This window comes from Crotalus tigris, unplaced genomic scaffold (assembly GCF_016545835.1).
Source record: "Crotalus tigris isolate CLP2741 ecotype Arizona unplaced genomic scaffold, ASM1654583v1 scf7180000017733.2605024, whole genome shotgun sequence".
Classification (NCBI taxonomy): Eukaryota; Metazoa; Chordata; class Lepidosauria; order Squamata; family Viperidae; genus Crotalus; species Crotalus tigris.
In genome coordinates, this window is record NW_024096600.1 from 1,801,714 (window position 1) to 1,829,180 (window position 27,467).

General features: G+C 34.6%; 1 protein-coding gene across 3 annotated transcripts in view; it reads left to right on the forward strand.

Moving 5' to 3' along the window:
• The window catches only part of AGPS (alkylglycerone phosphate synthase), a 52,507-nt gene extending 27,829 nt beyond the window's left edge, over positions 1-24,678 (forward strand). For all 3 annotated transcript variants that reach the window (XM_039339347.1, XM_039339349.1, XM_039339348.1), the window contains 9 exons: positions 1,752-1,803; positions 4,086-4,162; positions 4,717-4,829; positions 7,589-7,658; positions 8,470-8,531; positions 10,162-10,251; positions 10,920-11,019; positions 11,722-11,779; positions 22,339-24,678. In XM_039339347.1, coding sequence (XP_039195281.1) covers positions 1,752-1,803; positions 4,086-4,162; positions 4,717-4,829; positions 7,589-7,658; positions 8,470-8,531; positions 10,162-10,251; positions 10,920-11,019; positions 11,722-11,779; positions 22,339-22,460 — 744 coding nt within the window. In that variant the 3' untranslated portion in view covers positions 22,461-24,678. The remainder of the gene's footprint in view (positions 1-1,751; positions 1,804-4,085; positions 4,163-4,716; positions 4,830-7,588; positions 7,659-8,469; positions 8,532-10,161; positions 10,252-10,919; positions 11,020-11,721; positions 11,780-22,338) is intronic.
• The last annotated feature ends 2,789 nt before the right edge of the window (positions 24,679-27,467 follow it).

Consider the following 27,467-nt stretch of genomic DNA (forward strand, 5'->3'; position numbering starts at 1 on the left):
TCACAATGGTAGAGTATGCTGAAGGATATAAGATTGTCCCCTCTCTTCTTGTTTATTTTGTTATTAGCATTACAGTAGAACTATTGGCAATCAGACTAGATCAGGCAAAAAAAAATAAAAATGCCAGGAGTAAAATTAGCAATGTAAGAACCTAAATTGTAATTATTTGCTGATTATGTTGTATTTACAATTACTTAACACAGCCTCTGTTTTAATAATGTTAATGAATATATGCAGCAATATGATTTGGTACAAGGTTACTAGAATAATTTCAAAAAACTCAAATGCTGACAACGAAACTTAGCAGAAGAAGAAAAGTAAAACAATAAGATTCTTTTTTTAAAAAATATCTATTGTGTTAGAAAAGTATAATAGCAGATATTTCTAGATGGAAAAACTAAATCTATCTTGGTTAGGAAGAATTGCCCCTATTAAAATGAATATTTTACCAAGAATCAATTGTCTTTTTCAATCAATTCTAACATATATATATAAAATAAAGTTTTAAGTGAGTAATATAAACAAACAATGAATTACAAAGACCAACAATTTAAGTTCAAGATTTTGCAAGATTCAAGTGAGCAAAGTAGATTAGAAACTTCAAATTTCAAGTAGCATCCTTATTTTAAAATTTAATAATGATGCTTACTTTTTTAAAGTATTATAATATATTCTATAATAGATAGGTAATTAATGATATATTTTAAAGCTGAAATCTCCCAGACATTGTAGATCTTTTGTTTACTTCTTTGTCTTTTCTTTGTTTTTTCTTGTCTTTTATTTCTTTTAATTTATATTCCTTTCAGATATCTAATTAAACAAAGGTGTGTGCCTTCTCTCCTTCCCCATTTCTATTTTTTCCATAATACCAGATCTTATACTACTCTGTCTCCCAAACCTCAGGGACATTTTTGGGGAAGACAGAATACATACAGTACATAGAAATATATGTTTCATCCGTCCTCCTCTCTCCTCTTGAACAGCTCTGTATTCTTTAAATGCTCAAATCTTCCTTTATCTTTTCATTACTTTTACATGACTTTTATTCTTTATTGCTCTGGTCCCCTTTTGACTATTTTTAAATTGTAATACCCTTTTTTTTAACAAGTATTACTTCTTTGAGTGAAACTTAACATTATCCAGGCATATTTTCTCTCCCCTGCCTGCAGTTGCGATTCCAGGCATCCTACCTTAAAATCTGCTCAAGGGAGCCATCTGATTCTCCAGTGCAGATTTTAAAGGATAGATGGCAGATTGTAGTAGAGGGAGAGCAAATTATGCAAACATATCTTTTATTGTTTGACCAAGGTTGAATTCATCCTTCAGAATTAAGCAAGAGTTTCTCTTTGCTATCAAATTTCTGAAATGTTTTTTGACCTGTTAAAATTAACTACGATATGGCATTATATTTTAGAAAGTGTTCTCCTCAAACAATTATAGTTAACTGTGGTTCAATACAATATTAGAAATCTTTTATAATACTGAATCTCAGATATATTTGAATTATCTGAAATTTATTTAAAAGGCCAAATATAACAATATATTATGGTTCAGATTTTAAAAATCCTGACTCTCAGTGTTGAGGAATTATCGAATATCTTTTTACTCAATGATGAAACTGTTTTGCAGAAGTTCAGTGTTTAACAGTTGGTTGGACAGTGTTACTTTTTTCCATGCCAGATTTTTTTGGGGGCACATTGATACAATTTAATTTGTGTTTTTCATCACTACTCTTTATTCTTTTCCCATAGCGATGTGCTCCTGCATCCATTCGCCTGATGGACAATGTACAGTTTCAGTTTGGTAGGTTTTTTTTACTAAATATTCAGGAATTGTTTTGGTAAAAGTACTAAGTACTCTGTAACCAGACCTTCCTTAATTGTAGGTAGTGAATTAAAAACAGCATCCTAGAATTCATAGTCTGTTATTCCTGTACTTATTTTGTGTGCTGCAATTTTCGACTGTCTTTTCATCTGATGTCAATTGTCATAGCTCATTTTTGCAGTCAAGATTCAAAGAACTATCCAGCTTATCACAAAACGACAACATGAGGCATGTGTTCTTGTCACTGCAATAGCTAGTGATAGCTACCAAATTATTTTTATAAGTATATGTTTTTTGCTTTTAAAAAATGTCAAAAACCACACACAATTTGCTCAAGTTCTTAGACACATCCTAAATAATTGGAATCAACTTCCCCCCGAGATTCGAACTACTCCCACCTTGCCGGCCTTTAAGAAAGCCATTAAAACTCTCCTGTTCCGGCAGGCCTGGGGTTGATGTCCCCGGGGGGGCCGGGATACGACTGGACACGCTGTATGAATGCACTTATTTTATTGTTTTATTGTTATATTTATTGTTTTAATCTTGTACGCCGCCCTGAGTCCCTAGGGATTGGGCAGCATATAAATTTTATTAATAAATAAAATAAATTCCTTTAATGTCAGACTTGGTAAATTGTAACCCAGCATTGCAATCAGGAAACTAAGACATGATGTGTAAGTCATTCTCAGTAACTTACTACAGTAAAGAGGTAGCCATCACTACATTTGTTCCAGCATTTACTGTTATCTGTTAATAACCAGTAAGTGGTTTGCTGAAATTCAAATATTGCTAAAACATGCCAGGACTGTAATATTAATTTGTTAATTCGATTAATCAGGTTAAAATCTCTTGAACAGCTAATTGGAACAAGTACTTGATCATGCAACAAACTTTTTTAAAAAAAAATATTTAAATGTGCAATCCCAGATTTAGTCATAGATCTACTTACAGGCTTTAGAAAGGAAAATAAGTACTATTCCACTTGGAGCAGATGACCTATGAGAAACATACATACTGCTGGATAATCCTCTATTTTTAAAAAGCTCTGTTAGCATCAGAATTCTACTGATAAGGTTTCGATTGTATGGCACTTGCAATATTCTAATCCCTCTTTGTGTTTTGATGTACTTGAAGAAAAGGCGAGGCCTAGAGTGATTATAAAATTGGAAGAGTAAAAAGGGAGTGATAGAAAAAGTTTCCTTACTTCTTACCTGGTTATGAAAAAATGGCAAGACAGCAAACAAATTAAAGTTCCCAAAGTGAGGTCTCTTAGTGTAGGAGCAGCAATAATGGTAAAAGTCTTTTCATTAAAAGCTTAAGAAAGTAATTGAACTTAGCTGAAGTATATCCCTTCAGTGAGTAAGCACAGATTGCAATAAAACCTTTTACCTTATGCTCAGTGATTTGTGATTTTTTTCCCCCCTTCAAAAACCTGGAAATGTGGAGGAGAATTAAGTTCCACATTTTCTTCTTGCTTGAGTCTTTATAAGGCTATCATACAATTATACAAGAGAATGTAAATCCAGGAAGTAGGCCAATATGATGTATTGTATAATTTACATATTATGAAACCCTAGATCAGTGGTTCTCAACCTGTGGGTTGGGACCCCATTTGGGGTTGAATAACCATTTTATGGGGGTCGCCAAACAAGGCTGTCCGCCATTTCCCCCCCCCCTTTTCTTTGGCTACACCCCTGGCACCCGGTGATGTATAAGTGATTGGGGGTCACCACAACATGGGGAACTGTATTATGGGGTCGTGGCATTAGAAAGGTTGAGAACCACTGCCCTAGATCAAGAAGTTGAAGTTCATACAAAAATGCTTTGTTTCACCCTACATCTTAAAATTTTCTCGGTTTGAAGTATATCTGTACGTATTGCATTGTATACAATGGAAATATATTGCAGACATTTCCATTATGCATATAGTATTATTATTATTATTATTATTTCATTAAACATGAACCTCAGTCAACTGAACATTCAAATTGGCTGGCGCTGATGGTTGACATGGGTTGCTACCAGCATCCTAGGTGTCAACCAGGTATTTCCTTAAAATATGTTCCGAGTAGCGCAGTTTTTTGTAACATTGCTGGAGTTATTGCAGGAAGCTGCAGTTTCTTGATGTATTTTGCAAAGTTTTGGGACACAGTTCCCAGTGCCCCAATGACAATGGGTACCACTGTTGTTGTTGTTGTTGTTATTTATTATCTTTATTCATCTGTCTGTTGTCTTACAATTTTTTTCTCTTTCTTGGCAAGGTCAAGCTCTTAAACCACAGGTTGCTTCTATTTTTACATCACTATTGGATGGACTGAAAAAATTTTACATCACAAAGGTATCTAATTTTAATCTTGGCAATAAAGAGATGCAAATTTTAAATAATTTTGTATAATTCACAGAAAGTAGTTCCAGTATGGATCTGCTTGACAGTTTGATAATGAACAGTGTCAGGTGACTTGCAGGTGAACCAAAACACATGTGTTTTGCAATCCAAAATGCAATTATTTTTTTAAAGAGGTTTTTAAAAATGAGACCATGGTTGATCCCTCTTATTCTGTATTTCCATGCTGATAGAAATGAAACATCAGCATATGCTATTCCTCTTTTATTTTCTCCAGCTACCCAGCCTCTTGTTCTTTCTGGATTTTACTTGAAGATATTTGATATTTGTTGGTATTTGGTAGTTGAAACTGTACTGTATTTTAATTGTGCCTAAAAAAAGTCAAAAACTGAACTCTCAACTTCATCTTTAAAAAAAAGTCATATGCTTCTTCCTTTAGAAATTGATCTTCTTACCAAGAGTAATATGAAAATGAATTTAGTGCCAATAATATGGAGATCTTGCTGTGTATGTTACAATAATACAATGCAGGTGCTTTTTTTCCACAGTTCAAAGGATTTGATCCCAATGTATTATGTGTTGCTACATTGGTCTTTGAGGGTGCCAGAGAGAAAGTCCTCCAGCATGAAAAGCAAGTTTATGATATTGCTGCAAAATTTGGGTATGATTTTTAAAGTTTTATAACTGCTACTTTTTATTTATTTTCCTAAAACTTTGCAGAGTTAAGTAGAACTAGATGGACCCTTGAGTGTCATGCATTTTTCAATTATAAAAAATGAAAAAGTGAGAACAAGTTAACATTGTTGGTCTCTTTTTAGCTGCATTTCTACATATTCAGTAATTATGTTTTTATAATAAATATGGTATTAGTTTGCCTAAGCATGCATTTTGTCAAAGCCTTAACTATTACAACAAAATGTAAAAATTTATCTCATTCAGCTGATGTCTATTTATAATAGTTTCCTTTTTCTAATTTTTAAAAATAATTTCTGATAATAAATTAGTTGATACAGGGAAGGAGAGTAATGTTTAGAGATTAAGGTATAATAATGTCCATTATTGACTTACAGCTGGAATGAACAAGTCTGTTTTAAAAAGGAAATTGTCTGTCTTTAATCAACAGAACTTGATTAATTATATATATCCCACCTCCTGTCACCTATTGCTCTATGCTGTTACAAGGAAGCAGAAAACATTTCACTTTTATAAGCTGAGTAATGGAAGGGTAATTTGTGTCCAGCTGGTTTGATTGATTATGGGTCTGATAATGAAACTATGGTGAAGATATTTATTCAGATTACAACAACTTTATTTTCCATTTAAGAAAAAATAATAATAACATCATTGCTATGGCTAAGTAGATATTTTGTTAACTTTAGTTGTTTACCTCCCCAAATGTTCAGGTTCAAAGAAGTACAGTGCCTTTTCAAGTAAAGAAATATATACATATTAATAATTTCATAATTAATTTGCGAATAAAAAACGAGCTAACCTACCAATTTCTTGCTCCATATCCTATCTATACATTTCTGGTCAATTGTGTTTCACTTTTGGCCTGAAAGCTACAAAACGAGGAATAAGATAGAACTTCTAGCTATTGAATCTGAACTAAAGCCCCGTATTGGTTTTTCTTGTACACTCCTTTGCACACTGTGTTCTTTGTCACAATGCCAGAGAAAAAAAGGGGGGGGGGAATGCAGCCAGCTATTAAAAGACATTGTTATACTCGCTACCAGGCAGCTGTTACTCCTGTCTGACTATCACTTTATCAAGCTGCAAACCCAGTTGGCTGTTAGATTCTGCTCCTTTGAACAGCCAGTAATAGTAGAAAGAAGATAGCTCCATGGCAGCAACTGTTCCCAAGCTTGTTTAATCTGCCTTTCTTGCTGCATGAAATCAAACATGTCACTAGCAACCTACTCCCCTGACTCTTCCATAGAACAGTGCTCATTAGCACCAACAAGTGGAGTCGAAGCCGTCTCCTTTTTAAAAACAAACCACAAGGTTCCTACTCTGAGGAATTTGACTAACGAATATAAACTTCATGCAGAGAATTGACAGAATACAGCAGCAGTCAGGAGCAGCACATTTGCAAGTACCAAAATATCGATGAGATAAATCCCCCTAGATAAATATTTTATTTCCCCAAATCTTACCATACTTCAGTAGCTAAGAATGGACTTGTCTGTATGTGGGCATCTAATACCATCATTTGAGAGCCAGAAAAGTCTGCTTTATTATAAATATATCCTGCCTTTCCTCTCCATACTTTAAGGTAGCATATGGGAGAAGCGGGGTTGACATATGTTATCCTCACAAAAAGACCTTTTGAGTATTTAGAGAGAGTTCGTGACAGAAAGTGACTGGTCATCTCTGGGATCTGGTGCAGACTTGACTTCAAGTTTCTTGGTTCAACTTCTTGGTCCAACTTCATCACTACTGTGTTGGCAATCTTTTAAAATATTTTTTCTCTAAACCCTGCATAATAGCAATAGCACTTAGACTTATATACATCTTCACAGTGCTTTACAGCCCTCTCTAAGCGGTTTACAGAGTCAGCATATTGCGCCCAACAATCTGGGTCCTCATTTTACCCACCTCAGAAGGATGGAAGGCTGAGTCAATCTTGAGCCGGTGAGAATAGAACTCCTGGCAGTCAGCAGAATTAGCCTGCAATACTGCATTCTAACCACTGTGCCACCACAGCTCCTAATATTTTTGCCAAATAGTGAAAGCTTTTGTCCTTTATCTTTTCGGTATTGTGTAGAAGTATCTAAACAGTGCAAAACTTTAAGGTTCCCATACCAACATACTATAATGATGGACTTTGTGCCACTTGAAAATCCTGTGTGTGTATATGCAGATGCATATAATTTCTTGTGTCAATTATTATATCTAGAACTAAACTTAATCTATATAAATCCTAGCAACTAAAGTACAGGTAATTCTCAATTTACAACCATTCCTTTAGTGATCATTTGAAGTTACAACAGCACTGAAAAAGGTGACTTATGAGCAGTTTTCCTACTTATGACCATTGCAGTATCCCCATGGTCACATAATCAAAATCCGGGTGCTTGGTAACTGGCATTTATTTATGACAGTTGCACTGTCCCACGGTGATCACCATTTGTAAGCTTCCCAACCAGCTTCCAACAAGCAAAGTCAATGGGGGAAACTGGATTTCCTAAACATGTGATTCACTTAACAATTGCAGTGATTCACTTAACAGACCTGTGGCAAAAAGTTGTAAAATGGAGCAAAACTCATTTGACAACTGCCTTGCTTAGCAACAGAAATTTTGGGCTCAATTGTGATCATAAGTGGAGGACTACCTGTACTCTTATTATATCCTCAGAATGGCTAGTGTTGACATTTTAGAGCTAGAACGTATAATATTTTATTATTTTCAAATTGCAGTGGTCTTGCAGCTGGAGAAGACAATGGACAGAGAGGCTATATGCTGACATTTGTCATTGCTTATATTAGGGTAAGTTTATTTTACTTTTTGAACAATATATAGATTTATAATTTTCCACTCTGCATAACTTTGGCAGCTTATTGAAATAAAGCAAGAAAAAGGCATGAGCTGATTTCTGTTCAGAAATGTGCCCATATTTCAGTGGTTCAGAACTCTTAAAGGTACATATGAACATCTACTATTAAAATGTTCCTTGTACATTGAGTGGTGATTGAAAGTTGCTAACAACTTCAGTTGTCATTGTAACCAAGAAGCCATTACCCTTCTTTTGAGGAGACCACTTTTCAGAAACCTCTAAGGCTGATTTTTTTTTTTTATTATTAACAACAACAGTAGCTGTTAGAAGCCATCTGGTTCCTCCTTCATGGTATGGTATGGTTAGCTGTTAATTTTCTCAGGATTTTCTTGCAATTTTTATCCTTTTATTATAGTTATTGTATGATTCGGTTTTTTTTCTTGTGTTTGGTTTTAGATAGTAAATAGACTTTAAACTTTTGAGGTACAATATTCATGGAAATGGAATTGTTTTGCTTATTTTTTTGTCTTTGTGCTTTATAAAAATTATATAGTTTTACAGTGTTGCTTATAAGGTATATATGTATAAGATACATGTTATACATAGATTAATTTCAGGAAATTGAAACTAAGTTTCAGATACATTTTCCATACTCCTAGGCTGAGCCTAGTCATTTAATTTAAATAAATGCAGGTCTGTTGCCTCAGTAATACCTTAACTATTTTCAGTTGCATATATATTCCTAGTAAATATATGAGTCTAAAATGGAATACTAATCTAAGCCTTTTCTGGTTTCTTGAATAGGACCTTGGCATGGATTATTATGTAGTTGGAGAATCATTTGAAACATCTGTTCCTTGGGATAGGTAAAATCAAAACATTTTCTATTCAGTGAAAATAAATATTTTTATGACTTTTTTTCCGGAAAATTTGTTAGAAAGTGTTGGTTTTAGATTTTAGTGATGTAAATATTTTGTAGAATATAAAGATAGCAGATTGTTTCTGGAATAATAGAAAAAAATGTATTATTTGACAGTCCATGTGAAACGTATTTTAGTAATAATACTTCATAGATTTTTGATGAAGTAAGAAAACCTAATCAGTTGGCTTCTAACTTCCCTGTCCTCCAACAGAGAAACAACTTCTGTCCTCAGGCACTTTTTGAGCCAATGAAAGATCCTGTTGTTTGAAAAAGAGGACAATCATTATCTCTCTGGTGATTTCCTAATGAGCATAAGCATAGTTTAATATGTATATAATTTAAGAATAAATTACAAAAATATAACACAGTACCCAAAACCTCACACTTAGAATGGCTTAATTAAATGGATTTATGGATACCATCTTCAAAAGACTATCTGAATTTAGTCCTGTGCTTGTGCTTGTGGTCTTGTGCTTCTGAGGGACTATTAAGTTGGAAATGCTGATCTTCACATTTCTCATTTTTGTTATGACTTTGTCATTTTCCCAAAAATTCTAAATTGCAAATAATTTCCATTATTTCCAAGATATTATCAACTAATAAGTTGAGGCTTAAAGTTATAGGAGACTGCTCTAGAACTATTTAGACCTTTTTGATCTTGTGGCTTTCAAGTACCAAGTATATATATACATTATGTACATTTGGCTTTTACAATTAGTGTAATCAAGTTTATAACCTTTACTTGGTCATCTGGTTCTCCTTATCACATTCAGAGGAATCTGTAGAGCCAATAGAATGTGCCTTTAATAAGTTTTGTGCAGAATGGGATGGTTTTGATTTATTGAATAAATAAAAGTGGTATTTTTGGAGGAAAAAGCCCTGATAAGGAGAATTATCCATCTAGATCCGTGGTAGCAAACCTATGGCATGCGTGCCACAGGTGGCACGCAGAGCCCTCTCTGTGGGCACACACGCCGTCACCCCAATCCTAGGCCTTCAGCTGGGTTTTATAAAACCTTTTCGCTTTAGGCTTCCGCCACTGTGTGCAAAAAAAAAAAAAAGGTTCAATCAATCAGTCAATTTCAACTTCTCACAGGAAAACAAAGATCTCACAAAATTGGAATTGATTGATTGAACTTTTTAGTCCCACCCAGTCTGCCATTACCACTGCAGCTACACCCACCCAACAGGCCATGCCCATCCAATTAGCCACACCCACCCAGCACCCTACAATACGTAAGTGGGTTTTGGGTTGCAGTTTGAGCACTCGGTCTCTAAAAGGTTCGCCATCACTGATCTAGGTCTTAAATTTAGGAAGCTTTAATCAAGATAAAAATATAATGTATTTAAATATAATCCCAGTTTCTATTAAATGTTGTTTAATAATTATTTTGTGGCAGTATGTACCTTTGAGAACCAAGCAGAATGTGTAGGTACCTTTTTACTTTTAATGACCCAGAATTAATCCTTGTCTTGAGCTACAATAAATCTATTCTTATATCGGTTACAAAATGTTACCGATGAATGTGTTAAATAGTTTTGCTTTTTTATCTTTTGTGCTATTTTATCTTTAGGGTTCTTGATCTGTGCAAAAATGTAAAAGAAAGAATGACCAGAGAATGCAAGGAAAAAGGTGTTCAGTTTCCACCATTTGCTACCTGTCGGTAAAGCATCTTCATATAAATTAAGTTCTAAAATGGGTTGGTGATATGTAGGCCTACAGTGTGACTTTTATTGCCCCAGAAACCTCTTAAAATCATGTCACTATAATTTTGCACCGAAGCCCTAATACTATGTAGCTTTATTTATTTGGTGACCAGTTTTTGTAAAATAGCTTGAGATGCCTACTTGCATCAGCTGAATTGTCTAATTGCTACAATGAAAGTTAAATTACAACAAGCCTCCATCTTGTTTAGAATTGCCACAGTTTTGTATCACACAAAATGTGGTGTGCACTTAATCTAAATCATCACTAGTTGAAACAAGTCAGGTTTATAAAATGCAGTGTGACCTTTACTTTTCTCAGTTGGTCAGACTGAAATTTCAACCATAGTTAGTTCAGCTTCAGCAGCATTGCTATCCCTATAATGCAGTGTTTTCTAACCTTAGCCATTTTAAGGTGTGTGGATTTCCCAGAATATCCCGATGCTGGGTGCTTTGCTACTTTGGGGCTTTGGGCTATAAATAAAACTTAATAATGCGAACTTAGGAGAGATGGGAATACTTGCGTTTAACATCCAGTGTCGCCATATCGTTTATTTTTAAACTGGATTCTTTGTTTAATAATTTTGTTATTTGATCAGACTTTTTTTTTTTTTTTCAAATAAACCAGGGTGACACAGATGTATGATTCTGGTGCATGTGTCTACTTCTATTTGGGCTTTAACTACAGAGGAATTAGTGACCCTACTCGGGTTATTGAAGAAATAGAGGTAATTCTACATATTTAATAACTTAAATGTTCTAGATAAAGTTTATGTTTAATTGTTACCTAAACCAAAGTTAAATAGAAACTGGCTGTTTAATAGCTTTAAGGAGATGTTCACATTATTTTTGATGAGCTGTTGGTCATCTGTTTCATCGACCCTGAATTTCCAGGTGGTTTTTCCCATCCAAGTTCTTATCAAGTTGAACCCTCCCAATTTCCCCCCCCCCCAAGTTCTAACCTCATTTTTCTTTTTCTGGTCTCTGTTCCCCCATTCCCCAATTCAGACCATAATTTTTGATTGCAAACACTTTTCTGTTTGCTTGCTTTTTAGAAACAACATAGGATATTTGTAGAACTCTAACAAAGTTTTTGCTTATCAGTGGAATAGGAGTGAGGATGAATCTGTGCTAACATTTGCTATGTAGACACATATTGCAATTAAAATTATGTTTATGTAGAACTTCAGAATGAAAATGCTCTGAAAGGAGTTGTTTTCATTTTTATCAGAGACTTTTTTAAAACAATTGGAAATATGTCTCTCAAAAGGTAAATTGCAAGTAAAACTACTGCCCTTATTTAAGTGTAAATAATGTAACATCCCCTTCCTTTATATTATATATTTGCTGGTGACTGAATGAAACATACTATCTTGCCTGCTTCAACAGCTGAATAATTTAAATATTTTAAATTACTTTATTCCTTTTAGGCAGCAGCTAGAGATGAAATCCTTGCTAATGGAGGAAGTTTGTCACATCATCATGGAGGTATTGTTACAGATCATATTTTTAGTTACTCACTTTGTAGTATGTATGTATGTATGAATGTATGTATGTAAAAGGAAAAAACATACTCTTGCAGATTATAGCCCAATTAGACTGTTCAGCATCATTAACAAATAATATACTCATCATCTCTCCTGGAAGCTTATAGATTGGCTGGAACATAGCAGGTGAATTAGCCAGTTTTAGAATCTGTCAGGCATGTTCAGTTAATACACAGAGAGACTTAAGAGAATTGTACACTTATCTGTCAGTGTGTAAAATGCTTTGTATTTTGATACTCCTGTGGAAGGCATTAGAGCAGGGTCTTCAGCCTTTCTGGCTTGGCAAACTGGCAGAAGCAGCAGGGGAGAGAGGGAATGGTTTTGCATGGGCCCCTCTTCCACAAATACAGCTGCATACACACGTATGCCACTTCCGCAGCCTGGTTTCAAACGGGCTGCAGCCCAGCATTGGGCTGTGGATGGGGGTTGGGGACCCCTGAATTAGAGGAATCCCTCCTGTAGATAAAATATCTGTTTTTATTCACACATAGTAACCTGTCAATAATAATGAAATATATAGAATGAGAGCCTAATCTGAGTAGAATCAGAGTCCCTTGTTATTAATTTTTTATATGACCCTACAATTGAAACCTTTACTGGTCCCATTTTTCATCTTTGTTTATACTTGTTATACTTTTGCTACAGTATATTCCTATATAGGGATGATTTTGTAATGTTTCCTATAATCCTAGTTGGTTTGAAAAAGTCTTAATGCAGTGGTTCTCAACCTGTGGGTCGGGACCCCATTTGGGGTCGAATGACCATTTCACTGGGGTCGCCAAACCATGCTGTCCGCCATTTTTTTCCCTTTTCCCTAGCTGTCCTACTCCCTCTTATTGGTGGCCACACCCATTTGGGGGTCACCACAACATGGGGAACTGTACTATGGGGTCACGGCATTAGAAAGGTTGAGAATCACTATCTTAATGCATACATTACAGTAGCATTATTAGTTCTCAGAAAATGTAAGTTTCATTTTTTGCTAACAGAACCAAAATATATAGATGTCAAGTAGATAGCAGGTTTAACCCATGAAATTATACAAGCATTCCAAAATTGTTTTCCAGTTTTGGACTGCGTGGTATTATAATGCTTATTATGGCCAAACAGTTTCAGAATATATAGCCATAGCTTTCCCAAAATTGGGCTTCATGTCAGGAATGAAATACTGTCAATCTGGAATATTTCCATCAAGGTTGAAATAATCCATTTTGAGTTTAGAATATTTTACACAATTCTCATATCTAGTAATAGGAATATTTACAATATATGCTGTTTCAGACACACATTGTTATACATATTCTGAATTGACTATACAGTAAATATCAGTATTTGCTTATATACAGTAAGCAAACTTAGTGTGGTAACTAACTGTATAAGAAGTTTTGTCACTTTTGAGGAACATCCAACTAATAACTGTCTTTTAACATAGGAATGGGAGATAATTAGGAGTAAGATTAAAATAAATACCGCACAAGAGTTTAATATTTTCAGGTTACTTTATATATGTTTAGCCACCTACAGAATGGAGGATACATCCCCAAGCTTTTTTCTGTGATATATTTATAAAATGTTATGATTTCTGGCCAAATGACTGGTGACAAAAGTCTATAAACTGATCCATGTCAGTTCTTGATATTTTCAGCCATAAATTCATTATGTGCAGGTTCTACATGTCTTTTGAAAAGTGGAGAATGTTTTCTTTCACTCTCTAATATGTTATCTTTTGAGTCAAGAACTATATTATAACATGCTGAAAGATAATTGTGAGCTGTTTTGTATTTTAATTAGTCCAGTCAGTCTGACTTATTTGATTAAAAATATCAATAATACAAAATGCTTCCTATTACTATTCTGAAGAATTCCTGTTTTTAGATAGTGTTAATCATTATTACCACTAGCCTGCTTGCCTACCTACCTGCCTATCTCCAACTGCAATCAAGATACTCTTGGTGGCTATCTTACACTATGATAATGGAGAATGTTTTACAAAGCACTTATCATATTTATCCCATAGGAAGACTAATTTTTCATTGGGGATAGTCATCTTATATTTGCTGACAATAGATACCATTATTGAAAACAGAGCAGGAGTTTCTAATAATTAATGCAAGTGGGAGCAGATATTGAGCTGAAAGTTTGAATGCCTTTGAAAATTAGACTAGCCAGCACAGCTAGGGAAAGCTGGGGGAAATCAAGACGATTTTTAATATCCATAAACTCCTATGGAGGTTCTTCACTGTAGACAACTCAATTTTTGTATGAAGAGAAGAGCAAGAGGAGAAACAAACAGCTCACTGCCTAAAGAATTGCTTCCCAATTTTAGCCACGACTTTTATGGAGGTGACTGGTCTAAACAGATGAATTCCTGGCATAGCAAGAGTTTATGTATCTGGAAGTTAAAGCCGCTGAATTCAGTGAGGCTGATTATAATGTATCAGTTTTATTCCTGCTGAGTGCAGATGTCTAAATTTTCTTTCTCTGTTTATGTTTGTTTGCAAAGAGAAATTGTGCATGTGTTCAGATGAAAAAGTAATTTATTTTACAAATGCAGAACCTTGTTTCACAAGTTGTTTCTTTAATTTTTTCCTCCTGATCTGAACATTTTTTAAAAAAATATGGCTTATAACATCTACAGATATGTAAGATGGTTCCACGTGCACATTTTTTGGGGGAAAGAATAAGCCAGGATTGGTTTAAGTGGAAATTAGCAACCCCGACTGACAAAAAAATGAAAGCTGGGACTTTAGAGGAATTTTATGTATGCTTATAACCTTTTTTAAAATTTTCTTATTGTTTATTTTGGTAGGCTCATGTTAAATTCAGAATCATCAGAGACAAATGTTGCCAAGCAAAGTTATTCCAAAAAACTCTTAATTTATCTTATAAATAGTTCTTATTTAGAGGATAGAAAAAGGATAAGAAGATTAGTTTAAAAAGTGGAAGTAGCTGGAACATTGGTGGGGAGGATGATCATACAATGCTGAAATTTTTGATCGTAAGGGAAAGTAAAACTTAGAATTTATGTGGTCACTAAGTGTTGATACCAATTTCAAATATTTAATCAAAGTCTTGGACTTTTATAGAACAATAATAAATAGGATCCTATGACAGGAGAATTTAATGGCAAAACAACATCACTAAAGAGGCAAAATACCAACAGGTAACAAGGAAAAGACAGAGCATCTCAGATTCCATTTTGCTGCAGTCAATCCATAAACACAAAAAAAATTGGAAAAAGTAGGACATTAAGAAGGGGCATGATTAAAGATTGAAATTTCTAAAAGAAATGTGCATAGTTTGAATGACTTTAAATCTCTAGAGCTCCTTGCACTGCATTATAGTGAATTGAATGATCTACCTAATTTTTTGGCTTATGTATTATCTTTGAACAATCGTGAAAAAATGTGAAGTGCCAAAAGATTGAAAGAGAGCAACCAAAACATAAGAATCTCATTAGAGACAATGGTCTGCCATTAACAACTTGGAAGATTGTAGCATAAATGATAAAAGTTTGTTAACATTTTAAAATAATGCAATAGTTACTAAAAGTCAGTACAAATTCGTCAAGAATAAATTTTACCAGATAAATCTTACCATATTTTTAAATGAGTATTTCTTTAATAGCATGAATGCTGTAATGTGACTATGTTGATAGAATACTCCCTGACAGCAAGCTAGTTAAATGTAGATGGTATGGCATTTGTGTGGATACATAACTGACTCAAAAATCATATTTAGAAAGAAGTATTAAGTTAATGCCACAATAATCTATCATGGCTCTTCCAATCTTCAGTACTTTCATTAATGATTTGGAAAAGAGAAATATGCTTATTGAATTTGCAGGTGGTACAAAATTGTGTGGGATAGCTAATATTTTGTACTAAAGAAAAATGGGTACAAGAGACCATAAAAATAAATAAATAAATAGACTGACTATATAGTTCCAAATACTAGAGCAAGATGCATTTGTCATTTTAAAACAGCTTTTACTATTTCCAGCTTTGGCAAACTCAGTATAGCCAATCAAAGCATTTCCTAGGCTCCATTGTTACTTATCTTTCCTTAATATCCATGTTGGACATGATATGGTATTCCTTAGATCATGATTTCTATGCATAGAACATTGAGTCTAAAATGAAAAGAAAGACTGACCTGATGATAACAGGAACATCTTTCTAATTATCTTAGGAAAAGTTATTTATAAGCTATTACTTTTTCAAGTATTTTATTCACAAGTCCAATGTTACAGGCAGAATTCAAATATCAGTATAACCCACAGGATAGAAAAATTAGAACTGGGATAATTAAAATCTGAATCTTTAATTAGGGTAGAAGTTGCTGGACCACATGATTAATCAGCTCCAAAACTAAAAAGGCACCTTTTTTCTAAACAATATGGTTGAATATCCCATTTCTGAACATTGGGAGGACATATCCTAATGTTTCAAGTCCAATATTAGTTCTATGAAAACTCTTATGGTCACCTCCTAAGCAAAAAAGAGAACATTCCATTGTTAGTAATATAGTGCAAGAAAAATATTTCACTCAAGCAGTTGAAGAGAGAGTAGAAACAGTTGGGCTATGTTGGGTTAAAAGCAGTATCAGTTGCTGGTAATTGGTCCAGAGAAGCATACAGATTAGGAAAGATGTTTGGCCAAAAAAAAAAGCCTAAAGTTAGAATTAAGAAATTAGATGATGGGATTTATCAGATGAAATATCTAAAGGTAAACACTTAGGTAAGATAAGATAAGATAACATAAGATAACCTTTATTGTCATTTTTTTTTTACTGTGGGCACAACGACACACATCAAAAATGAAATTTAGTTGCCCGCTCTCAAAGTGAAACACATACATGACACACTCCTAAACATACTATGTACAACATATGTATAGACCCACACCCCTACATATACATAACAAATAAATATTAAATACTGTCCATACTTGTTTGAATATGATTAAAAAATAAAAAAAATCTGGATATAAATGTATTTAGTTTAAGAGGGATGGGCCCCTCAATTAACATAGTATTTGTTTTTATGATATGAGAAATAAAAATGTTGGGATGGTTTATATGAAGGAAACGTTTTAGACACTTAAGTGTAATTGATCTTGAGAAAATCTTAATTGATGAAAAAAAGTTCTGAATAGATGATTGGATTTATTTGATGGAATATTTAAAGATTAAACATTTGTTTGAATATGGTTAAAAAGAATAGAAAAATTTTAGATATAAATGTATCAGCTTAAGAAGGACATGTTTCTCAAGTAGTATACTATTTCCTTCCTTTTTTTCTTCTCTTTTTTCTTCTCTTGTTTTTTTAAGATATGAGAAATGTAAAATTGTTGGGATAGCTTATATGAGGAAAAAGACTTAACTGGTAAGAATGTTTTGAACACTGCGGGCAAAACAAATCTAAATTAGAACTTTGAAAACAGGATCTATGATGAGGTAATTAAGATGATCAATTAGAAAAGAAGCTTTATATTGATGTGGTTGTTAAATACTAGAAAAATGTTTATATTCAATTGTTATCTATCAAAATACTAAGAAATGTACTAATTCAAGGTTGGTAAAATAATATTATTGGAAGAAAAGAAAATCAAAGAAAGCTACTATGTGGATTATGGAATTATAGAATTTAATTGTTATTGATTGGTTTTAGATATAAACCCAGGCAACACACTGTTTACCAAATATTAAGGTGAATAAAATATATTTTTAAAAGAGAGAGAATCAAAGGAAATGTCTGGAATTGATCTGGAGAACAATTGAGCAGAGAAGGCAACCTGTTATGCTACAGATTATTTGGGCTTTCATTTCTCTTGCTCTGACCAGTTGAAAGAGATTATAGCATCAGATCTCCATAGTACTAAGTTGACTGTTCATGAGTTAAACTAAATGAATTCGTGATTTAAGCAGAAATTTAGCAGCTAACAATGGCTTTAGTATTTGTGTAACTCATGTTCTATTTATGCTTATTGCCTATTCTAAAACTAAGGATATAGCTGGAGACAAATTTAACAAAAGAATGTTATATGCGATAGATATAGAAGCTAAACCTTAAAATTTTGGCCAAAGAATTATGGCTTCTTCATATTTTCTTTGAGTGTGGGATTAATACATGGCTCACTGGCAGAACATACAAATAAACTTTGATATTTTTTTTTCAATTTTGCAAACAGGCATTTCTGTAGTAGTTCTATCAATTACCATGTGTTAAATTCCCACAGTGACTTCTAATACTTATTCTGAGCTGCAATTTATGATTTGGGATTAAACTGATAGTATCCTTGTTTATTATTATTTACTGACCTTTAGCCTTAATCATGACATTCTTAGTGTTTCTTTTTGTTCCTGCATGTGGAAGGGAGAACATTGATGCAATTCCTCTTCAGAGTTTGCCCTATAATTGTGATTAATAACAGTTGCTTTCAGTATCCTGAAACAGGCAGCCTGGTTTGTCTGCCTACCACAATCATCTTGTGATAAATGGAGCTATTTTAACTCTGGTTTTGTGTATCAAAGAAAACAGATGTAGTCTGGGACTTGAGGCTATAAGGAATATAAAGCATATTTGACTTAATCTTCATAGTGCTTACTGTTTTTGTAGAAAGAACCAGACACTTTATACCAGAAAGTGTTTACTCCTAACAGTCCCTTTTCTGGAACAAAAAATTGAAAAATAAAAGAAATTTGACTCCTGAGAAATAGTTGCTCTTTGCAAATAACTTTGTTGCTTTCTTCTCAGTATTTATTTTGTGTATAAATATATCATTTAATGTTAGCTAAGAATAATTTGAAACCAGGAAAAAGAAACATTTCCATTCTGCAGGAAAGCATTGTATTTTGAAGACAAAATTTGCTGAGAGATTAGAAGACATTTCCAACTTCTCTTGAATTCCCTTCCGTTATGTTTAGCTCCTGATTGCCAATAGTATTGGAAATGCAGAGGAGAAATCGTGAGAAGTGTAGAATTTGCATTGATAAGTCTATTCCAGGGGTAGGCAACCTTGGCTCTTTTATGACTCGTGGACTTCAACTCCCAGAATTCCTGAGCCAGCCATGCTGAGCCAGTCCACGAGTCATAAAAGAGCCAAAGTTGTCTACCCCTGGTCTATTCAGTATTGATAGGCTGGTCACTGTTGCCCTTTGCTTGCATGGGTGGGTCTGTGTATTATAGTGCGGTAGTTAACACCTCAGGTCTGTCCATGATATTTAAAATTAATAATCCACTATGGTATGCCAAATGTATTAAAATAAGCATCTTGAGATATAGTAGCATCTTTGAGCCTAGATTAGTGAAACAATCACTTGAAATAAAAATAAGTAATTAAAAGGCTTTCAAAACTTTGCTAGGTTCTTAAATATTTCTGCAATATTCAAAGTAGCTTAATCTTTCACATTTATGTTTGTTTCTGTTGATTAAAAATGGTTTGATTGATTCATTTAGCAGCTATCAGCTGGGCAGTATTTTTATGTGTTTATTGAAGAAATGTTCATGAATATTCAGTTGCAGTTTCAAGGTCTCAAGTAAATTGTTATTCAACTATGTCACTGAAGCAAATCCACTATAGATATTAAGAGGCTAGCTGAATGGATGGGTAAAAGCAAGCATTTGCAATAGCTGAGAAATTAAATATTGCAATAAAATAATGCATTTTTAGGTCTTTCACTAGATCTAAAAACGTCTTAATTAAAATGAATTAAGTTGAATAAATATGAGCCTGCAGATGCCAAAAAAGCCAACACAGTGCTAGGCTGCATTAACAGAGGGATAGAATCAAGATAATGTGAAGTATTAATACCACTTTACAATGTCTTGGTAAGGCCACACTTGGAATACTGCATCCAGCTTTCATCACCACAATGTAAAAAAGATATTGAGACTCTAGAAAGTACAGAGAAGAGCAACAAAGATGATTAGGGGACTGGAAGCTAAAACATATAAGGAACGGTTGCTGGAATTGGGTCTGTCTATTCTAATGAAGAGAAGGACGAGGGATGACATGATAGCAGTATTCCAATATCTCAGGGGCTGCCGCAAAGAAGAGAGAGACAAGCTATTTTCCAAAATGCCTGAAGGCAGGACAAGAAGCAACGGATGGAAACTAACCAAGGAGAGAAGCAATCTAGATCTAAGGAGAAACTTTCTGACAGTTAGAACAATTAACCCGTGGAACAACCTGCCTCCAGAAGCTGAATGCTCCAACACTGGGAAGTTTTTAAGAAGAGACTGGACAGCCATTGTCTGAAATAGTATAGGGCAGGGATGTCAAACTGCCGCCCCAGAGGCTGGACGCATCACGACAAAACTGCGCCCACCCCATTGCCGGCAATGAGGGGAAAGTTCTGATATGTCGCACGACATCATGTGACGTCACGAGTTTGACATGTTTGGTATAGGGTTTCCTGCCTGAGTGGGGGGGGGAACTAGATGACCTCCAAGGTCCCTTCCAACTTTATGATGATGATGATGATGTAGTCAGGTGGTGCATCTGTTATTTTATCTGAGAAATGGTTCTATATTTTCCAAGCAAAATAAAATTCTTTTTTAAAGTGACACCTTGACTTGTTACAGTTGCTAAAAGCAACTGTGGTGCTTCTAACACAGTGAAATTGTCATTCAGGGTTTGCAACTTGGTGCTACAAATGGGTTAATTTCTTTACCAAATATGTTCATAAAAGACCACCGGTGTGCGCTGCACAGTTTTTTTTTACTTTCCGGTTCGCTAATCAAATGTACGTTAGATTTATTATTGTAAAAGTATAAAGCATAGAAAATGTGACAAGATAGATGTGTAAATTATCATAGTGACAGAACTAATGATGCAGTCCAAGCACCTTCTGTTTTCCAGCACTCGGTGAGCAACTTCATTAAATATGCAGTGGCTGTTTGGTGGCTGCTCAGACATCAGTTCAGTCCCTCGTGGAGTCACATTATTGTGGAGGTGGGGAAAAGACAGGCCTGCTCGCTGTTGGACATCCTGCTGTGGCTTTAATGTGCTCCAGCTTGTTGGACCAGTTGTTTTCAGTCTTTTTTTGGACAATTACATCTATATCCACAGGATACATTCACTTAAACAATATTACAGATAATGGAGTATAGTGGCTTAGACTATTCATTGTCTCTTTAGCTCTGATTGGCAGATAGGTGGCTGAGAACGGCTCCTGGTCAGCCTTGCTTTTTTTTCTTTTCTTTCCCCAGAGAGCTTGGTGACAGGCTGATCTTTGGCAGGGGGAAGAAACAATAATACTCTGTTCTCAGTTGGTGTTCATATCATTCATTATCCCTGAGGCAATTTAACCAGCTACCTCAAGCATGGACATCCTAGGTTTAATTGGGGGGAGGGAGGCACCTAATGCAACCAAGACGCATTGGTTGCAACTTGTTTTTTCATACAAATACATCAGACTTTTGGTTTAAATTCATGCTGTATTCAGCACCTGCTTCAATTTATTCAATGGAGGATTAAATGATGTTATAACACTTGCTTAATGATAGAGCAGATTTCATTTAAAACAATTGTAGTTTTTATGACTGTGTTATAAACTCTCATTAAGTTTATATTCGTATTTATAATTTTCTAACATGTGCAAGGAAACCAGCTTGGGGTAGGAGTTAAAGGCACAAGGCCAGCTGGGTGACTTTGGGCCATTCAACTTTAAGAAGAAAGCAAGGGCAAGCCATTTCCAAAAATGTTGCCAAAAAAATTACAGGGACTTGTCACTAGGAGTCAAGACTGGTTATGTAAAGGTAGTAACAGCTGTCAATGGTCTTGGATGTATATGTAGTACTTAAGTGTAGGTTAAACAATGCCTAATGTCTATTAACCCATGTAGTGTGGCTGTAGTATTATTTATCCTTATTTTCTTTACTCCCCATTTTATTGGTATTATGATTCTATTGCTTTGCATGTACACTTAAGAATTTCTGTGCTGGACACATATTCCTTGTGTATCTATTTATACTTAGTCAAATAAAGTATTTGACTCAGTTCAGAGAAAGTTTACTCCTAAATATAGATATAGATAGAACTACAGCCAAAATCTGTCATCCTACTTTTGAGAAATGTGTTTTCTTGTTTATTTGATAACATGACTGTTTTTCATAAAAATAATTTTGTCTAGTTCATTATAGCCTGGGCAATGTTTGTAAAACAGAGTACAGAATCTCTACTCACATGTAAATATATGCTGCTTCAGTTTAATTATATTTAATGCAAGACATCATCTTTGCCCAAACTTGATCTAAATTTCATACTTTGTAAAGAGAAAAGGCAGTCTGGAATCCAGGTTTCCTTTGGGAATACATTGAACTTAATGAGCTTGATAGTCTGGTGGGCTCAATAAATCAAATAAAGCAAAACATTTCTCATTTTTGAATAAAAGCATTTATCACCCAGTGTTTGTTCATTCATGGCCATAAGATTAATTGGTTCCTGCTATTATGGTGAATATTAAAGATACTTTTTGTTGTTTTTTTTCTTCTAGTGGGCAAGTTACGAAAACACTGGCTGAAAGAATGTGTATCTGACGTTGGTTTGGGGATGCTGAAATCCATGAAACAGTTTGTGGATCCCGATAACATATTTGGGAATGGAAACCTTTTATAACCTTGTTACTTTCCACACTGAAGAACCGGAAAGAATAATGTTTGACTCTCATAGTTTTCTGAGTATCCCAAAATAGCATGGAATTAGTTTCAAAAGCTTTTCCTTCCCTGCAAATTTTATAGCTTCTTTCAACTGCAGAGAGAAGACTGTTGACATGCAAGCAGTTCAGACTATAGTTAGATCCATTCAGTTGATATCCTATTGGGATGGCTTTCCTGCTGTAGGTGCTGGAATATTCAAGAGTGTCCCTGATGTGGTTGGAGACTTTCTTGATAGAAAAGCACTTTGGGGAAGCAAATGAAAAATAGGAATATATTTAACTGAAATACAATTTTTTATTGACTAGTTAAAGCAGATAGAAGCAATGCCAAGCTGCAATTGGAAAAAAAAAAGGTTGATATTTTGATAGGAGACAAACATGCTTTCCTCTCTAATACTATTTAAAAAAATTAAATGTTTTTAAATCCTCTTATCAACCTTACTGAGCCAGAAAAGGAAAACTTTCTTTCTTGATATTGGAATTCACTATTACATAAAATGTCAAGCTTCGTAATCAGTCTTCATTTATTTTAGAGAGCAACTTTTCCTAACACTAAAAATAGGGCTATTAGTTTTAATCCTCCCATGGGGGGGGGGGGATGAAATTTCAGCCTTTACAAATCAAAGCAATGTTTAAGTTGTTTGCCCACAAACACAAAATACCAATCTTCTAAAAGTATCCATGAGCATTTAAATTAAATATATAATGTAATATTTCACGGGATAGTTAAAACAATGCAATGGGCCTAGAATTTTATTCTGTCAACGATAGAATAGAATCTCCTGAGGAAACATTCCTTTTGGCAGAAAAGTTGAGGGAAGGAATATTATTTTACGCTAATCCAAGAGCCACTGCCTAGAGTTTGTTGTTCTTATTAAGCATGCCTAAATCAAGCTGACTTAGTTGGAACTAAACTGTTACACCCATTCAAATCCATTATTGTAAAAATAAGGAGATTTAATCAGTTTCATTATAAAGAGGCTTACATGAACAAAAGTACTTGAAACATTTTTTTAGCTTTTATTCCGCTTTGATAACAAAATTGAAGTTTAATATACAAATTTAAACAAACTGTGTAGCTAAACTCAGAAACAGGAGTGTTATCTGGTCCAAGACAAAAATCAGTACGTGTTCAAAACTTAAAAGATTGCTTTACTATAGCAAATGGCTTAAACATACTTCTAAAATAGGCATCTATACATTATTATACTGTAATACCGATGACTCCTTACCATGGTTACAAAATAGGCAGCCATTCCTAAATTTAATCCACAGAAATAAAATTGTATTCAGCAGAGATTGGCTGTTTGGATCATTCAGTCTAGTTGCCCATTGGTATCAGTAAGATTTTGTCAGCCAAAGAGAGAGGTGCTCACGTACTCTGTGACTCCATCTCATTAAAGTCCCAATTCTTCAGAGCAGACTCTAATGAAGACGCACAGGGGGCTATAGAGAATGGAAGTACAAAACTGTCAGCAGGTGGAATCTTAAGCGGATTCCAGTTAAAGACTTACATACAGTATGTGCATTAATTTTTACTTCTGAGTTAGGTTAAGGTATCCTTACCATTACTAGTTTAGTTTCTTACTCGAACAGGGATACACTGAGGATTTGAATTTTGGTTTTATAGAGTACCAAATACAAACCAAATGTGTGTTACAGGGAATACAGTTGCTTTTTTAATAGAATTAAAGCAGAAGCTTAATTTCCTGGTTGTCTTCTCTTGTGACCAAATTTATCCCCCAAATTTCTAGTCTCATTTAAGGTGCTCAATTGGTTTATTTTACTGGTAGGACTTTCTTAATCTTCTCTTTCCTTAGGTTGCACAGAATTATATACTTTGCAGATATGTTCCATATCATTATAGATAAAAAGGAGAGTTCAAATCATGAAGTATAATCTTGTGTCATGTGGGTACAGTCCTATCAAAGTAATTGTGAAGTCACAAAGATGGGCAGACTTTTGGAGAAAGACACAATGCAAATAACTGTGAACAATGTAAATTGCTTTACTTATGCCTATTTTGCTAAACCTTTTTTAATTGTTAAATCGTTTGGAGTATTAGCGAGAGTTACTTGTAAAATATGCACTAGCTGAATGCTAATTTTGAAAAGCAATGTTCATTAAAAAATCAGAAATATACCAAATAAAAAAGCTGTTGTTTATTTTTTCATGGCATACTAACAGACTTGTGAAAGCTATATGGGTATATGGCATATTTAATTTTTCTCTACTGCTGCATTGTAACACTTTGCTGCCCTTTCATGAGAATCCAATACTCATAGAGTCAAAAATATTTATTGATGAAGTTGCAGTACTTTTCACCAGACATCCAAATGTACACAACCATGCAGAAGCCAAGAGGGTTGGAAAGCTCAGAAACCTCTTCCATCACGGAGCAAAACTGCTGGAGATGAAATAGAAGCATGTGTGGTGCCCGTGCTTTTGAGGGTCTAGTCATAACATGAGCTCTTCCCAGCAGGTGCCCTTACAAAATAATGAACATGTTTTAAATAAGACTAGATGCTTAATAAACTTTTTACAATGTTGTGATAACTACTCAGGACTGTTCATGGAGAGGATGAGTGAGCTTGGAAAAGTGCCTTGTTGCTTTCAGACTGGTCCTAGCCTGTTATGGTTTTTTTCCAGACACACTCAGTGAGGACTATGTAGGCCCTGTGATGGGCTGCACAGCACGTCTCTGATAGGTTTCAGTATAAATGAAGTTATGAAAATTGCAAGGAAAAACCCAATTTGATACACCCTAAGCAATTTTTGGGGATTCTGCCTTTAACATCAGTTTTACAGGATCAGCTTTATATTAGTTAAAATGTTTTCAGTGCCACCCTGATAGAATAAGTTTTAAGTCACAGATGACCACTGTTCTCAGTTTAGTTTGCTTCCAGTTCATGGTGAGCAAAGGATTAGGCAACCACGTCCCTCACAGATGAAGGACCTTGGATCAAACTGTGATTCCCCCATAAAATGAGGAGAGGCCTTTCAAAAGTAGATTGTGAAGAACAAGTAACAAAAATGGAGAAGAGGGAATCAACCTTTTGTGCCTGGAATATAATTGGTTAGACCTGAGCATTGGCATTTACATCTTTCAGTGGAACATGTTTGTGTACCATTTCAGAAAGTTACGTTGAATTTAAAAAGAATGGAGTTTTGTAGTTTTCAGTTTAGAAAGGCTGTTATTTAGAAGTCATTTTACACTAAGAGTGCCTGTTGTTTTGGGGACTAAATTGTTACGTTAAATGTATCTTTGTATTTGCGTTGTGGTGGTTTTTTATGTAGCAGTAGGGTGATTAATTTGGGTCTGGATCATGGCATAAATGGGAGAAAAGCAGGGAGGATTTCAGCCAACATTCTTGATTCAGATTGAAGCCTCAAATGGGGTTCCAATCAAAAAAAAGTAAAAGCACATCCACAGGTATATTTAACCTAACATTTTGGGACAGCATATCACATTAAAAAGTTAATCCACTATACTACTAGCTAATGAAACCGAGTTTTCTGCTAATTATGTAGAACATGTTGATCATATATTGATAAGTTAATTGTACAACTACTGTTACAATGTTGACATTATAGCTGCTTATTAATAAAATGGTCCTAAATGTTCTCCATAAGTTGATTAAATTAATACATTTTCAAATGGCTTGCTGTTTCTCTTTTATTGAAATATTTTAACTAAATGTCAAGCAGTGATAGAAGCTATTGGTATTTTAGGAGGTTAGCCTTTGAGACAAAGGATCAGTCTTTTAGAATATAAAACTTCTGTCTGTTTTAACTGAATTCTCTATTGTTTTCCAGATAACATTTTCTGAAGCCAGACCTAATAAATTGAGTTTACTGATTAAGCTAAGCATCAGGGTGATCTATCTGGTTTTGGTAGCCTATCATGTCAACCCAGAGACTGGGGTTTATAAATAACTAATTATGGCTCAGCATGTGGTATGAGCCAAGCCACTTAGATTGTTCTGTAAACTATGGCAGAGCATGCTGTATGTCTCCGGCTGCAGCTGCCTTTCATGTGGCCAGATATCTCGCATTTTCTGGAATACTTTGGTTTCTTATCTTTGTTGCAACTCTTTTACTATTTAAATGCTAAAGAGTTAATATCTGATCTATGTACGGTTTGCTCGATTTCGGGGAGGCTTCAAAGTCCATTCATGTGGAATTCTGCTGAGTAAAAAACCTAGCAAACTGCTCAGGCTGAGACTGGAACCTGATTCAACTTAATTTTCCACTAGTTCTTGTCCAACTCGGAGCTGCCTTTCCCAAAACTTTATTGTGAAAGGAAGTACAAGCAGCCTCTGTTTACTGATTGCCTCTGACAGCAACTGTGAATAGTTAACAGCAGTGATGAAAGAAAGCTACCAACGCCCGCATTTACAATCTTCACAGCCTATCTGTCTCTCTGAATCACATGTTTGTCATTATAATCAGTACACGTGTCTGTGCCTGCTTCCTTATGAGTCAGGTTCCAGAAAGTCCCTGCTGTTTGGGTTTACTTAGCGGTTTGGGGGTCATATCCTTCTGACTTGTGAAGCAAAGGAAATCTGAAGTAAAACTGTAAGCATAGTTGTTGTGGTCGAAATGATTTTCATTTAAGGACCACTTTGCTTAACAACCAAGTTGTCAGAACACACTGTGGTCATTAAACAAAGACCACCTGTATCTAAGCTTCTGTTCTGATATGATTTGGGGTAGGGGGCAGCTGAATGAAGGAATATTTATGAGTGTTGAAGAGTGGTGAGAATTGTTAAACAGATCATTCTTTAGTCTTGTACAAAAGTAGCCTCTTGTTACTTTATTAAAAATCCTGAAATTAGAAGTCTCTTTTACAGTTAGTGGTTTCAGTATAAGTAAGATTAATTGTTGCATCTATGTGTTGATAGTGTTATCTCTTTGTATTTGGTACAGTACACTGTACCAAAAGAGGATACACTGAAGGAAGAGTC